The sequence below is a fragment of the Staurois parvus genome, unplaced genomic scaffold (genome assembly GCF_062004578.1).
Source record: "Staurois parvus isolate SC_StPar_1 unplaced genomic scaffold, SC_StPar_1.0 ptg000061l, whole genome shotgun sequence".
NCBI classification, from domain to species: Eukaryota; Metazoa; Chordata; class Amphibia; order Anura; family Ranidae; genus Staurois; species Staurois parvus.
In genome coordinates, this window is record NW_028317857.1 from 11,243,013 (window position 1) to 11,257,634 (window position 14,622).

The following is a 14,622-nucleotide window of genomic DNA, read 5'->3' on the forward strand; positions in this document are numbered from 1 at the left end:
TACAGGGCCACTTTTAATAAATTTAATAAATTCAGTTGAATGTGACTAACTACTACTGGCTATGGGACCAGGTTTTAAGCACCTATAGTCAAATAAATGAATGGTTATTTGTGATTGGCTGCAATGGCTCAAAACTGACCAAGTAGAGGCAGACATCTAGCCAATATCAGTGGACAGGGAGACATAGGCCAATTGTTGCATGGCACTAGGACCCAGCCAAAGGATGGATGCCGGACTCGGGTGAAGGATGAATGTGGCGATCATAGGACAAAAGCTTGCTTCCCTATAAACAATAAAGAAGTAACAATTTGTCAAGTCATAAAGTCCTTAGAAGCCCTTGAGAAAGTGTTGTCTACGCCTGGAACCTTGCACCATTTTGGAAGCTGTAAAATGCATAGTTAAGGGAATTTCCCAAAACAGCAGATAAGCCCCAGGGATGAGATCAATGACTACTTACCTGTCAAAATGTCTGATATGAGGATGATCTACACACAGATATAATTGCTAGAAGTGCTCATTAACACACCTCAATAGGGCCTTAATGTGACAAAGTTGTTGTTACATCAACTGCTTTTTTCAGGTTAAATATGGCCACTTTTACCACACACTTCATTTGGTTTTATGTAAAATGCCTAACCTAACTTCTCCCAGTTCCTACAGACTAATGCAGGCCATAGATGGGTCGAAAATCGGCCGATTTTTCTTTAAAAAAAACGAAAAATCGGTCGTTCAAGCGGCCGACGTTACCAGCAACGGTTACGAAGAAAAAAAAAAAAATCAGCCGATTTTCATCCCGTCTACAGCCGGCAAAAAGTGTCCCTGCAGAGAGCTCCGCTATTTCTTTGACAGTTCCTTAACATTTATAACGGTTGCAACATTGTATTTGTATCCATTTAGGATACAGATGTTTTTATTCGGAAACAAATAGATACATTGTTGCAACCGCTATAAATGTCAAGGAACTGTCAAAGAAATAGCGGAGCTCTCTGCAGGGATTTTTTGCCGGACTGGAATTCCTCTTCTTCTTCTTCATCCTCCTCCTCTTCATCCTCCTCCTCCTCCTCTTCATCCTCCTCCTCCTTATCCTCCTCTTCATCCTCCTCCTCCTCTTCATCCTCCTCCTCCTCCTCCTCCTCTTCATCCTCCTCTTCATCCTCCTCCTCCTCCTCTTCATCTTCATCCTCCTCCTCCTCCTCTTCTTCATCCTCCTCCTCTTCTTCATCCTCCTCCTCTTCTTCATCCTCCTCCTCTTCTTCATCCTCCTCCTCTTCTTCATCCTCTTCTTCTTCTTTTTGTCTTCCTGTTGCAGGTCACTGCTCATGTGCAGATTTTTTTATTGGTAAAAAGATCGGCCGATTTGCCCATCATTGCCGCGAAAATCGGCCGATCGGCAAAATCGGTCGATTTTTTTCCAACTTTACTGATAAAAAAAATCTGCCAAAATACCGAAAAACGGCCGAACAATTAGCCCACTAACGATCTGAAAATCGGCCGATTTTATTTTCAGCCGAAAAATCGGCCAATTTTCGACCCATCGATGGCCTGCATTAGTTGTATGAAACATCAGTGTAGCTGACAAATGACTGTCCACATAGGAGTAGGAGACAGATGAATTTTAATTACATGTCACAGAGAAAAATGAGGGCATGTCTTCAGAGAGGCTAGGGATGAACTAATTAGCCTTTCTTCCAATTTTATCTGCTCTTATGATCACTATTCAAAGCAAATTCTATGAATGCCTTTTCTGACAACTGTGATTAATGTAATTGCAAGGAATAACCAGTAAGTTCCTTCCTTGCAGAAATGCAATAAAATAGCACTTTGGCAAATCGCATATGACGACATGAATATAATTCTCTATTAACAAAGTTCACTAGAAACAAGGGAGGTCAGCCCAATAGTGACATAGATGTAATAATGCTGATCTGTATGTATATAGCAGAACAAAGCTGCAAACCTTTCTTATATCAACTAAATAGATCTTGATATACAGTATTGTGCAGGTGTGATAAAATGCTGAAAATTAAGAGTGTGTTCAGAAATAGAAGCGTTAATAGCTTTTTTTTTTTTGTTTTAGCATTTTTTCAAACCCGCCTAAGACTTTTGCGCAGTGCTGTATATATTGTGAAAATGCATTTGACATTTGAGATCAGGTTAAGACTCCTCGGAGATCATTTAAAGTTCATTGACAAGTGCACCTACTTCAAGTTGCTTCCTATTGATTTGTATGGTGCGGGGGAAGAATCAATTCTGATACGAACTGCTCAAGTGCAATCACATATGCATTAAAGGCCTAAGTTGAAGAACATTTGTTTGCTTCAGTTCTGCATTCGCATATAAGTCTTTGGGGAAGAAAAAAACCTACTTGGAGCAGGTGAAATGCAGGTCAGAAGGAGGTTGCCTGCAGGTCCAAAGCAAATCTCAATGAATTCTGAACGATCGCTGAAGAGTCTCAAACTGATGCCATCAACACAAGCCCAAAGCCCGTCGACATGAGCCCTAAGATATTGACTGATAGCAGTTCTGTTTTCCTTTGAGGGTGAGATCCCATGTGAAAGGCCAATTACTTAAACTACAAGTGACCATTCAGCACTCCCAAATTAGAGCTGAGAGGTGTTCTAAAGATTTTGAGAAAGCCGCTTAAAGTACGTGGGGATATGTTAATATGTATTCATACTAAACTATGGCAGTTTAAGGGTCCATGCACACTTGGCTTAAAAAAAACCCCAGCTCCCTTGACAGAAAAAAAAAAATAATATACAGCATTCTTGTATAGGAGCTTTTAGGAGCATTCAGCATTTTTTTTTTGTCAAAAAACTGCTATCAAAAACACAAAAAACAGAAGGGTTTTTATTTCTGCCTCTAAATACTGAGATTAAAATATTCCTCTAAACTTCCTAATATGCATGGACACACAGGATAACATTGAGCTGCTTCCACAGTCAAAATGCAAAACTCCTGTAAAAGCAGCATTTTTTTACACCAGTGTGCATGGTTGGCCTCATGCACACTGGACCTTTCATCAGCGGCTTCTAGGGGTGTCCGGCGTTTTTAATTTCCTGCCTTGACACCCTCCTGAATGTTAGCCTATGTGTCCATGCATACATAAACTTTCAGAGGAGTTTAGTGGCAGGAGAGTTTAGAGGCAGGGAAAAAACCCACTACCAGTGTGTGCAGGAGCAGCTGTGTTTTGGCAGAAAAAACACGTTTGATGCCTGTAAACGTAACTAAAAACATGTAATGCTAGGAGCATTTAGCGCTTGAGCATGAATTCATCCAATGGCCAGAATAAATTAATATTCCGGTCAATTAAATGAATTAACGCCCAAGCAACTGATGCGCCTATATGCATTTACAAGTGTCAAGCACTTTTTTCTGCCAAAACACTGTCGCCAGAAGGAGAGTCTACTAGGAGAGTTTGCAAAACATCCTGTGTGCATGAGGCCTTAAAGCGGCCTTCTTTATAAAAAAAAAAGAAAAAAAAAAAAAAACCCTGCAAGATGGCATAATGCACTGCATACTAGCACATTATGTGAAACTTGCCTTAAAACGAAGCCCTCCAGCAGCACGTTGTCACCGCTGACAGGGCTTTTTATCTTCAACCCGCTCCTTCTAGTGGCTTGAATGGCCGAGCCGCGATGACATCACTCCTGCCCATGCGCATGGGAGTTACTGTCGATGGCAGACAGCTATAAAGGAACGGCACAGGGATGCTGTTCCTTCAGAATGCATGCGCCGCTGCTTTACACATGTAAATATCTCCTAAACAATGCACATATAGGAGATATTTACAGTACCTATAGGTAAGCCTTATTATAGGGTTTCCTGTAGGTATAAGTACAAAAACTTTACTACTTGACTTTACTACCACTTTACCCCTTTCGCATGACCCTGACAGCAGGAGATTTTATACACAACCCAGTGACTGCAGCCACCGGGATTGTGTATAAAATTTACAGGCAGACTCCCGACTGTGAGGTTGAAGCAGTAAGGAGGCTCTGATGCCGCCGACTGCTTCCACAGCCCCCGTATCTGGTACCCCCTCACCAGGTAAGCGCGCACACGTTATGTAACTGAGCTCTGTTGCCCATCTCTGAGCCTGGAGAGAGCCATAGCGGGTGCTGGCGGGTGGAGGCAAGAGAGAAGAGTGGATGAACGTCTGCTCCACTCCCTTCCCCTTGTGTAACCTGGAAGACTACGTCTATGATGTCACTTCTGGGTCATGGCTGTCATTTTCCTGGCTAGAATAAACAGGGAAAGATGTATTGCAATGTGGCTTGCATTGCAATACATAAAATGGATCACAGAGGTGACATGCGGGGTCTTTGTCTCAATAAAGAGAACCTGTCACCAAAAAAAAAAAAAAATCATATAGGGGACTATGTGTATGAAAAAAATAAGTAAAAAAAAAATCTTTTCTGTAAAAAAAAAAAAAAAAAGAAGAAAGAAGGAGCACATAACATACACCCCCCCCCCAAAAAAAAATGTTCACTCCGCCCACCTCCACATATACGCATATAAAATGCACACACAGGGCACCTACGCGTGAATATGTCAATTGCGATACACGTTACATATCGCCAAGCACGCCGGAGTGAGAGCAAGAATTCTACCACAAGACCTCCTCAACGCTAAACTGATGACTTATAGGGGCTTTTGAAGCATCGTCTATAGAAAATATAGGGTATTGAAGTTTGCCACTATTTCACAGGCGCACAAAAATTTACGGTTTGACATGTTGGGCATCTGTTTGCTCAGCCCAACCTCGTCTTTTATATTTTACCAAAAATGTGGATAATTTATTACCCTAAAATTCACTTTAGTGTGATTTTTACTGACATTTTTTGTTTCCTAGACCTTTGCAATAATATCACGTGACATAAAAAATTGGAACCATCACCATTTTAGTCCCCAAGTTGTCTGCTTTCAGAAAATATATAAGGTTTGGGGGTTATGTGTAATTTCAGACTTAAAATGATTTCTTAAACATGTGTGCAAAAAATGGCTTTGGCAGCGAAAAGATTAATGTGCATAGGTGGTCAGCCTAATTGATACACAAGCAGGTAAACTGTGACTGGAAAAGAAAGTACTTTTTTTTAATAAAGTGAAATTCCCTCTTTATAGCAAATAAAAACAAAAAATCTAAGAAATGCGAAGTTTACCTTGCTAGTAGATGCTTTGTAAGTGGTCTTCAGCTTTTGTGACAATTGACTGGTACTGTGGCTAGCTGGAAACATAAAAAAAGACTTTAAACATACATAATAATAGTTAAGTTCAAACAATTTCCACAAGATGCTAAAACAGAATTCTTCAGCTGGAAAGCCTCAGGTTAAGACACTGCTCTCAAAGTAACTTTTCAGGGCTAGATGGGAGTCTTACTGCCTCTAATGAACCCTCTATGTACTATGCCAGGTATTGGAAGACGCACAATTTAGCAGAATATGAAAACGCAGAATGCTTTGTAAGCATGAGATTATTTCACACAGAGTTTTGTTTCTTGAAAAAGGAGAACATCTTCCATTTGCAAGGTGTAGCTGGGGGAATACTTACACCAGTTTTGTGTCTGCATGTTTCAGATTACAGATAGCACAAGCCTTGAGGCAGGCTAGGTAAACTTCGGTCCTCCAGCTGTTGCAGAGGTTTGCCTACCCCTGCCTTAAGGTATTCACATCTTATTCCATCACATATCCCAAAAATTAGATTCTCAATTTCAGGACAGTGGGCTGAGCCATGCAAATCATTTGTGTCTATCCAACACATCCAAATACACATTCAGAACTGCTGTATATATCCTAATTCTATACAGCCATTTATTCCAAACTGCTTACAAGCCCTACTCCAAAGAAGTAGTGGTTTCCATACATTGCACTGATGATGGCCAAAAAGACTGAAGCAGCTGTATACCTTTTGGAATAAATGACTTAATAATATTAGACAATATTTGCACTATGCATCAGCAGTTCTGAATTTGCATTCAGCTGTTTGGTGTGTAAAGGAATGATTTGCATAACTCTCCTCCATGTCCTTAAACAAGGAATAAACCTCTTATTTTTGCAATATGTGATAAAATGAGACAATGTTTTAATAAGGCCTTATTGTGTTACACAGTAATTAAAGCAGAGGGCATTTTGATTCTTTTAGGCCACAGATGTGAAACTGTGGCCCTCCAGCTGTTGAGGCATTACAATTTTCATCATGCCTCTACCTTTGGGAGTCACGCTTCTAACTGTAAGCATTGCAATGCCTCATGGGATTTGTAGTTCTGCAACAGCTGCAGGGCCGCAGTTTGACACCCCTGGGTCCCTTCGCACCATAACCTGTATGGTCATTCTGTCTAAAATGATAGCCGAGACAGCTGGCAAATATTTTGGTCTCATCCATTGTGGGACACAAGAATTCAGATACAGTCAGGATGTCCAGAAGTAGCCCAACTGAGGGATGGGAAACACAGCAAAATATCACAAGTCACACTAGGAGGCGTGGAGCTGCTTACAGCCCAGAAGCCACCTGAATGATGAACGGTGGATTCTGAATGTGTGACTTGGGACCCCCAACCATATAGGGCAACCTGTCAACACAACCAAAGGGAAAGCAAGGTGATTAACCATAACCTACCAAAAACAGGTGAAAAAAAGAACCAATTCCCAGACCAGAAACAAAGACCCAAAATCTAAGGTTGCCAACAGAAGAAAAAAAAAAAACAAAAAAAAAAAACACCTTAGCCTGGCCATACAGGATTCATTTTCAGATTCCCACAGCTACACACTTGTGGATGGGGGAATCCCTCTCGCAGAGCCATTTTATTCTGACAGCAGGAGGACTTTCCCCGTCGGAATACACTCATCAGTACTGATCAAGCAAAAAATTTCAAATAGGATGGTTGTAAAGACGTCGAATGAGAGATTGACTTCTGTACAACCAGTCTGCCCATAGATGAATCGAAATCCAGCCAGTCCCTGCTGAACCAACCAAATTGCAATCCATCTATGGCCAGCTTTAGAGACAACCCTCAGTAGGAACAGATGCCAACAAGGAATCAATTACAAAAACGCATTGATGGCTTTTTAAGTTTATTACATTTATGGTTTCCTAAACAAAAAAGTCAAAAGTTGTGTTTTTTTTTATATCCCAGTGGAGTTCAGCCTTAAAAGGACAGATACAAGCCCCAGTCCACTTGCTCAGCCTACATCCATAGATATTTATATATAAACCAGAACCTCCTCTGCGTAGACATCTAGTCTCATACATTCTCTGTACACACATTTATAGCTAGACAGCACCAAAATGTACAACAGGACATCTTCACACTGATGCTGCAGTTTTAGGCTTGATAACAAGATTGGTTTTGTTGAAAAGCCATTTACCTTTTGTTTTCATTTGACCTTTACTTAATTCAGCTCCATCGATCGTCTGTCCTTCTACTGCCAGGCGTTCATTCAATGTGTCTATTTCACGTCGCACTTCAATATGACAAAAGCAGGGATTAGCATTCAGGAGAAACATTCAAAATCCTTTGCTGTCAGGATGCAAGGTAATGTCATATTTATAAGCGGTTTTTGATGCACAGATTTGCAATGCGCTGCATTTTTAGTGATAAAGCCACAATATTTGCATTGGCATACTTATAGCAAGGGTTCATATACAAGTGCTGGACTGAGAACCCCAAAGACTGCTTGTAATGTCAGCACTGTTGTAAGCTTTGTGCTATATGGTGGTATCTGGTTGGAGGATTAATACAAATGAAAAGGTACACCAATACCTGCACCAAAAGAGGTGGAGGTCTCCATTTACTTTTATGCAGCACAACATACAGCAAACCTACCCTTAAATCTATATCATCACTGGAGCTATACCCCTAGCATATCCAAAGTGTTATGCCTGGTACACACGTGAAAATGAGAACACATGAGAAAATCTGATTAAAAGACCCACATTCTGAGTGATCGTTAATCTGTTAGCTCTAGAGAGCTGATCATGATAGTTCATGCAAAAATATCCAAAAGGGACAAGAACAAAAGTTTTTCTCATATAACAGAACGCATGATTTTTGTGTAATCAAATAGTATTCGATTACAAAAAAAAAAAAAAAAATGGAGTCACCAAGACCGTGCATGATCAGAAACAAGAGGACAACCCGGAAGGAAAAATGGCAACAAAAACAATCTCCATGTCCTCTTTTCAAAGACATTCCTGATGGCCAATACGCCAAGGACAGCAAATGGAAGTGCTGGCTTTTGCATTTCCTTTTGTAAAGTACTCCACTTGGAAGATGCAGCTGTTGACTACGAATGAATCTACGTGCGGAGACCAATGCATAATTACACCACGACACTCCGAATGAGTATAGTCGTGGCAAGCATAGGGGGTCACACGTACATTACATCACTTCCAATTACATGCAGGTATGTAGCTATGCGTACTGCATCATATGAGAATTTTTGTACAATTAGTAGCACTCTCCTGTTCGATATGAGCTTAGCATGCAAAAAAACGATCATTTGTCCAATTTTCTCACCGTGTGTACCAGGCATTAGGAAGGCACAAAATGCAGTAGACACATGGAGCAGTGTAGGACAGACACACAGAGTGGGGACAATGTAACAGACACATGAAAAAGTAGTAATGTAGGACAGAAACTAAGTGGGGGCAAAGTAGCAGATGTATGGAGCAGCAGCAGTGTAGAATAAACATGGAGTGGGGGCAATGAAGCAGACACAAGGAGCAGCCGTGTAGAATAGACACAAAATGAGGGTAATGTAGCACCCATACATGGAGCAGGAGCAATGTAGGACAAACACGAAGTGGGTAATTTAATAATGTCATGTATTGCAGTCATTTCCATACTATCTGTTCTGTCTATCCTTAATAAAGCAGAATTGTACATGAAAGATTTATTAGAGCGGTTATTCAGTCAGCCTCTTAAATTCCTTTGTAGAATATTACAACAACCTTCATTAAAGAAACAGTTTTCGGCTTCACGCACACATTCCTGCTTCATTAAAAATGTTAGTCCGGTGTTTATTCTTTGTCCTTGGACAATAACCACAAAAACAATAAACTTTGCCTTGATGTAGTAAATGACACATCAAAAGGTTTTATCTGCATAGTAAAAGAAGAGGTAGTCAATCACCATCCACACTCATTTGAGATTAAGAAAGCTGGCACCTACCCCTTTATCAATGCCATGTGTCTATAACAAGAACAGGCAGTAACCGATACCAACACAAATGTAAAATGAATGAGCCAAAAGCTCTTACAAGATAGTTTCATTTATTTGTTATGATGTAAAAAGCATCTTTCACACTGAATAGTGCTTACTCAGTAGTATTCTATGAATAAGTGCTGTTCAGTATTAAATGCACTAGGGACCTCTTGCTGCTTCTATGTACCTGTTTCAGCACAAAAAAAGATCTGTTGTATTTTTTAACTCTACTTTCAGCAGTGATACAGACATGCACCTGGCTATGAGTTGTGAACAAGCGTGGATCAACCTACAGTGTCAACTGCTGTTTTGTTTTGCACTGCACTGCAGGCACCATATGGTGCCCACTCTTACCTCCTAACCCTGCCACCAGGATCCATTGCTGAACTCTCCACCCCGAACGAACAAATTAAAACTTGTACACTATTAACCCCTTAGCTTCTACCACATGCATATTAAAGTCTTGACTTGTGGAGAGGGCAATTTAATCTAAGTTCAACCTTTGAAAGGTAACAGCAGATACCATATGAAGCTGCTAGCTGTCAGACTAGGCTGGATCCTGCAGATCAAGCAGAAAAGTATGTATGTATGCATACACATACACACTGTATATACAGCATGTAAAATAAGTATTTTATATTTGTAAAGATTCTATTGACATGGTGTTTTCACATGCTGGTAACAACCCATGCAATCCATACATACAAAGAAACCTAAACAAATACGTTCAGAAATAAAGTTATGTGTAATAAAATGGAATGGCATAGAGAAAAAGTATTGAATACATGAAGAAAGGGAGGTGCAAAAAGACATGGAAACACAAGACACCAACTGAAATCTATTAGAAAGCAATCCTGCCCCTTGTCGGTGCAAATTAATATCAGCTGGTTCAGTCTCAACTGATGGCCTAAAAAAAGGTGTCTCATTACCAAGGTGTCAAACAAGAAGCATCTCATGATGGATAAAAGCAAAGAGTCCTCTCAAAATCTTCACAACCTTTATTGTTGCAAAACATACTGATGGCATTGGTTACATGAGGATTTCTAAACTGAATGTTCTAGTGAGCACTGTTGGGGCCATAATCCGAAAGTGGAAAGAACATCACTTCACCATAAACTGGTCAGGACCAAGTGCCCCTTGCAAGATTTCTGACAGAGTGGAAAGAACTATCAGAAGTTGTCCAAGAGCCAAGGACCACTTGTGGACAGCTTCAGAAAGACCAGGAATTAGCAGGTACAATTGTTTCAAGGAAAACAATAAGTGATGCACTCAACCTGTATGCACACTCACCACGCAAGACTCCATTGCTGCAGAAAAAGCATGTTGATGCTTGTTTAAAGTTCGCTGCACAACATTTAGACAAGCCTGTGAAATACTGGGAGAATATAGTCTGGTCAAAGGAGACCAAAACTGAAATCTTTCGATGTCATAATACACACCATGTTTGGAGGTCAAATGACACCATACATCACCCCAAAAACCATACCAACAGTGAAGATTGGAGGTGGGAACATCATGGTGTGGGGCTGTTTTTCAGCATCTGGTACTGGCAAACGTCATATCATTGAACGAAGGATGAATGGAAAAATGTACCAAGACATTCTTGATAAAAATCTGCTGCCATCTACCAGGATGATGAAGATGAAATGAGGGTGGACATTTCTGCAAGACAATGATCCAAAACACCAAGCCAGGGAAACGCAATTGGTAAAAAAAAAAAAAAAATAGAGTAGAGTTGCTAGAATGGTCCAGCCAATCACCTGACTTGAATCCAATAGAAAATCTATGGAAAGAACTAAAGATCAGAGTTCATACAAGAGGCCCATGAAACCTTCAAGATTTGAAGACTGTGTGGAAGAGTGGGCCAAAATCACACCTGAGTAATGCATGCAACTAGTTTCTCTACACAAGAGGCATCTTGAAGCTGTCATTACCAACAAAGGATTTGTACGAAGTACTAAATAAATTTCAGTTAGCATATTCAATACTTTCTTTCCTGTGTCATTCCATTTTATTACACTATACATATATAGTGGTTGTAAAGGCTGAATGTTTTTTACCTTCATGCATTCTTTGCATAAAGGTAAAAAACCTTCTGTATGTAGCACTACCCCTAGCCCCCATAATATTTACCTGAGCCTCATCGTAATCCAGCCTCCTCATTGGCTGAGACAGCAAGTGGGAGCCACTTGCTTCCGCTGCTGTCAATCACAGACAGTCAGCCATTGAGGAGAGGGGGCGGGGCCAAGCCACAGCTCTGTGTGTGCATGGACACATGCAGTAGTGCGGGTGCCCCATAGCAAGCTGCTTGCTGTGGGGGAACCGGAAGACAGGAGGAGCCAGGAGAGCCTGCAGGGAACCTGAGAAGAGGAGGATCCAGGCTGCTCTGTGCAAAACCACTGCACACAGTAGGTAAGTATGACATGTTTGTTATCTTACACACACAAAAAATTAACCTTTAGAATCGCTTTCATTTCTGAACCTATTTGTTTTGGTTTCTTTGTATGTATGGATCACATGGGATTTTACCGACATGTGGTGAAAATTCATGTCAATAGCTCTTTTAGAAATAGATTTACTAGATGTATATGAGCCTGAAGATGACAGGGTGCCCCTGCTGAATAATGCAATTGTAAGCTACAGTTATTGCATTAAAAAATAAAAAACTTATGTGATGATATACAATGATTTTTGTCAATCTGTCAGACTACAATGCAAAACATAAGCAAGGAATTTATTAAAATTGTACACCATATAAAAGTCTTATAAGTCCTTAAGATGAAAATGTAAACATTATTTAAGTAGGATAAATGATAACATATTGATGTTAATTGACCTAGCATATAGTTACTCTCCTAAACTTGGCCTGAACATCCAGGCTTCAATGACCTCTGCTCACTTAAAGGTTAAGCCAGCTCCCCATTCTCTCACAATACAGGCCTGGTGACTAGTCGCTCTTTACAGACACAGATTCTCGCAGGAAGGGAAGAGCTAAGAATATGAACTGTAAGGTGCCTTCTATGCTACTGCTTCAGGTTAAAGATGTTTTAATTTTTAAGATAACACTGCAGTGTAATACGAAATCCTGATTGGATCTGGTATTACAATGATATATGTCTGGATACTGAAACATTTGTCAAAATGCTATTTAATTAGTTAAATGGTACATGTATAAGTATGATAGGGACGTACATAAAAAAGTGATACAAATGTCTCATCAAATAGGCTTTGTTCAACATGGTTGACTGCATTCAATGCAACTCGGTCTGCAATGGATGGCTGCAATGAGTTCAATGATGAACTAGTAAACCATAGCACTCAATGTAGGTATGCACATCAAACATTTTCTCCTGCCACAGATCTCTTTAATTCAAACCAGGTAAGAATTGTTTCCCCAACCGTAAGATCAGCCACATTCATTCAGTACTTACATTCCAAGTTCTCAATATAAAGGTTCTCAAATTCCCTTTCTATTTGTCCAAAAAGCTCCAAGAGTGTATTGCGCACAGAAGATGGCAGCTTGGAATCCTACATAAGAAAAACAAAAGATAAAAAATAAGAATTGTACTCACTGCAATTGTGATACTGCTGTCAAAATTATATGACATAATGAGACATACTCTGAGAACTTCCATATGTATAACATTACACACTGTATAGGGAAGAAGAGTAGGCACTACCTTGTTTTTTTCTCAGTTCATACATCTTATATATTTGTGATATTTATTTATCAAAAAAGGGGTTCATGTACTTATGAAGTGTGCCCTAGTTAATATAGGGAAAAGGGCAGTCCAACCATGTAAAAGAGATCAGTTTGATATAAACCTAATCAATATGTATCAACATTTTAGGTCCGTGTTCTTATATGTGCAAAGCTGGTTTCAGTGTGATTTGTAAAAGGAGTCCAGCACAGTTTTGATCACCGGTGCAGGTTCAAATTTTTTAAAAAGTGTATATAACACTTGAAATCGCACTGAAAATCATACCAGACTTTTTAAAAAACGCACTGCTGCTGGCTCGCACATACGTGAACCAGCTCCATAGAAAGTCGGTTTGGTTCACATGTCATGCGAATAGGATGTCGTTCAAAATGCATCAAAGTCGTGTATATATATATATATATATATATATATATATATATATATATATATATATATATATATATATATATGAGCTGGGTCTAAAACAGTTTTCACATCTATAGTTTGTAATTCTACATTCACATGGGGCAAGCCTTATTTGCCCAATAAATACACAGGCTCTCCCTTCTGTTTTGCAGCTCTAACATCCATTCTGTTTTACTGCTGCTCCCATTCACAATATGGTTAACCACTTGAAGACCAAGCTTTTTTTTTGGTACATTTGCTTACACGTTTAGATCAGTTTCATTTTTTGGCTAGAAAATGACTTACAAGCCCAAAACATTTTAATATATATATATATATATATATATATATATATATATAAAACACATATACATATGCGCTGGATATAAAAAGTCTACACACCCCTGTTAAGATGTCAGGTTTCTGTGATTTAAAAAAATGAGTCGAAGATAAATAATTTCAGAACTTTTTCCACCTTTTAATGTGACCTATAAACTGCACATCTTGCATGAAAAACAAGCTGAAATCTTTTAAAGGGGGGGGGGGTAAACATAATAAATAAAATAATGTGGTTGCATAAGTGTTTACACCCTCTTATAAGTGGGGATGTAGCTGTGTTCAGAATTAAGCAATCACATTCACAATCATGTTAAATAGGAGTCAGTACACACCTGTCATCATTTAAAGTGCCTCTGATTAACCCCAAATAAAGTTCAGCTGTTCAGAGGGATCTCATTGTTAAAAGGTATGGGTGATTTCTTCAGCCATAACCCCAGTAAACCACTTGAAAAATGCAACATTTATATACGTATTGCGGTCTTCTAGTGGTTAAATCAGTCAGCAGATACAAAAACAATGCTTTTAATGCGTCTCTATTTTCTCTCAACAGCTATTAAAACCTAAACAACTTTTTTCTACAATTCAAAGAAAAAACAAAAAAAGTGTACAAGCAGCAGCTCTCACAGCTACTCAGCTCAGCTCTGATGCTGTCACCCACCCATTCAATGCTCCGTGATCCAGCAACAGTCCTTTTCTGGATTGAATGATGCTGAGCTTTATGTAACCTACTTCCTGTAAGCCTAGGCTGTCATGGACACACCTCCTGGGAATACATCACGCTTCCTAGGCTTATAGTACCTGGTCAGATTGGCGCCCACATGTCAATACGCGAGTGTGCTCAGTACAGAAATAAGGACAGCCAACCATTTCTGCCAGATGAGAAAAGGAGATACTCGTGACATCACCAGACATTCCCCACACTATTAAAATAAAATGTTTTGGATGTAGGTGGGCTTTAAAGCCAAGGTGTAGCCA

General features: G+C 39.6%; 1 protein-coding gene across 5 annotated transcripts in view; it reads right to left on the bottom strand.

Moving 5' to 3' along the window:
* WDR37 (WD repeat domain 37) overlaps positions 1 to 14,622 on the bottom strand; it is a 214,529-nt gene that overhangs the window by 90,146 nt on the left and 109,761 nt on the right. For all 5 annotated transcript variants that reach the window (XM_089668733.1, XM_089668732.1, XM_089668731.1 and 2 more), the window contains 3 exons: positions 12,634 to 12,730; positions 7,365 to 7,460; positions 5,163 to 5,227 (listed from right to left, as the gene is read on the bottom strand). In XM_089668733.1, coding sequence (XP_089524859.1) covers positions 5,163 to 5,227; positions 7,365 to 7,460; positions 12,634 to 12,730 — 258 coding nt within the window. The remainder of the gene's footprint in view (positions 1 to 5,162; positions 5,228 to 7,364; positions 7,461 to 12,633; positions 12,731 to 14,622) is intronic.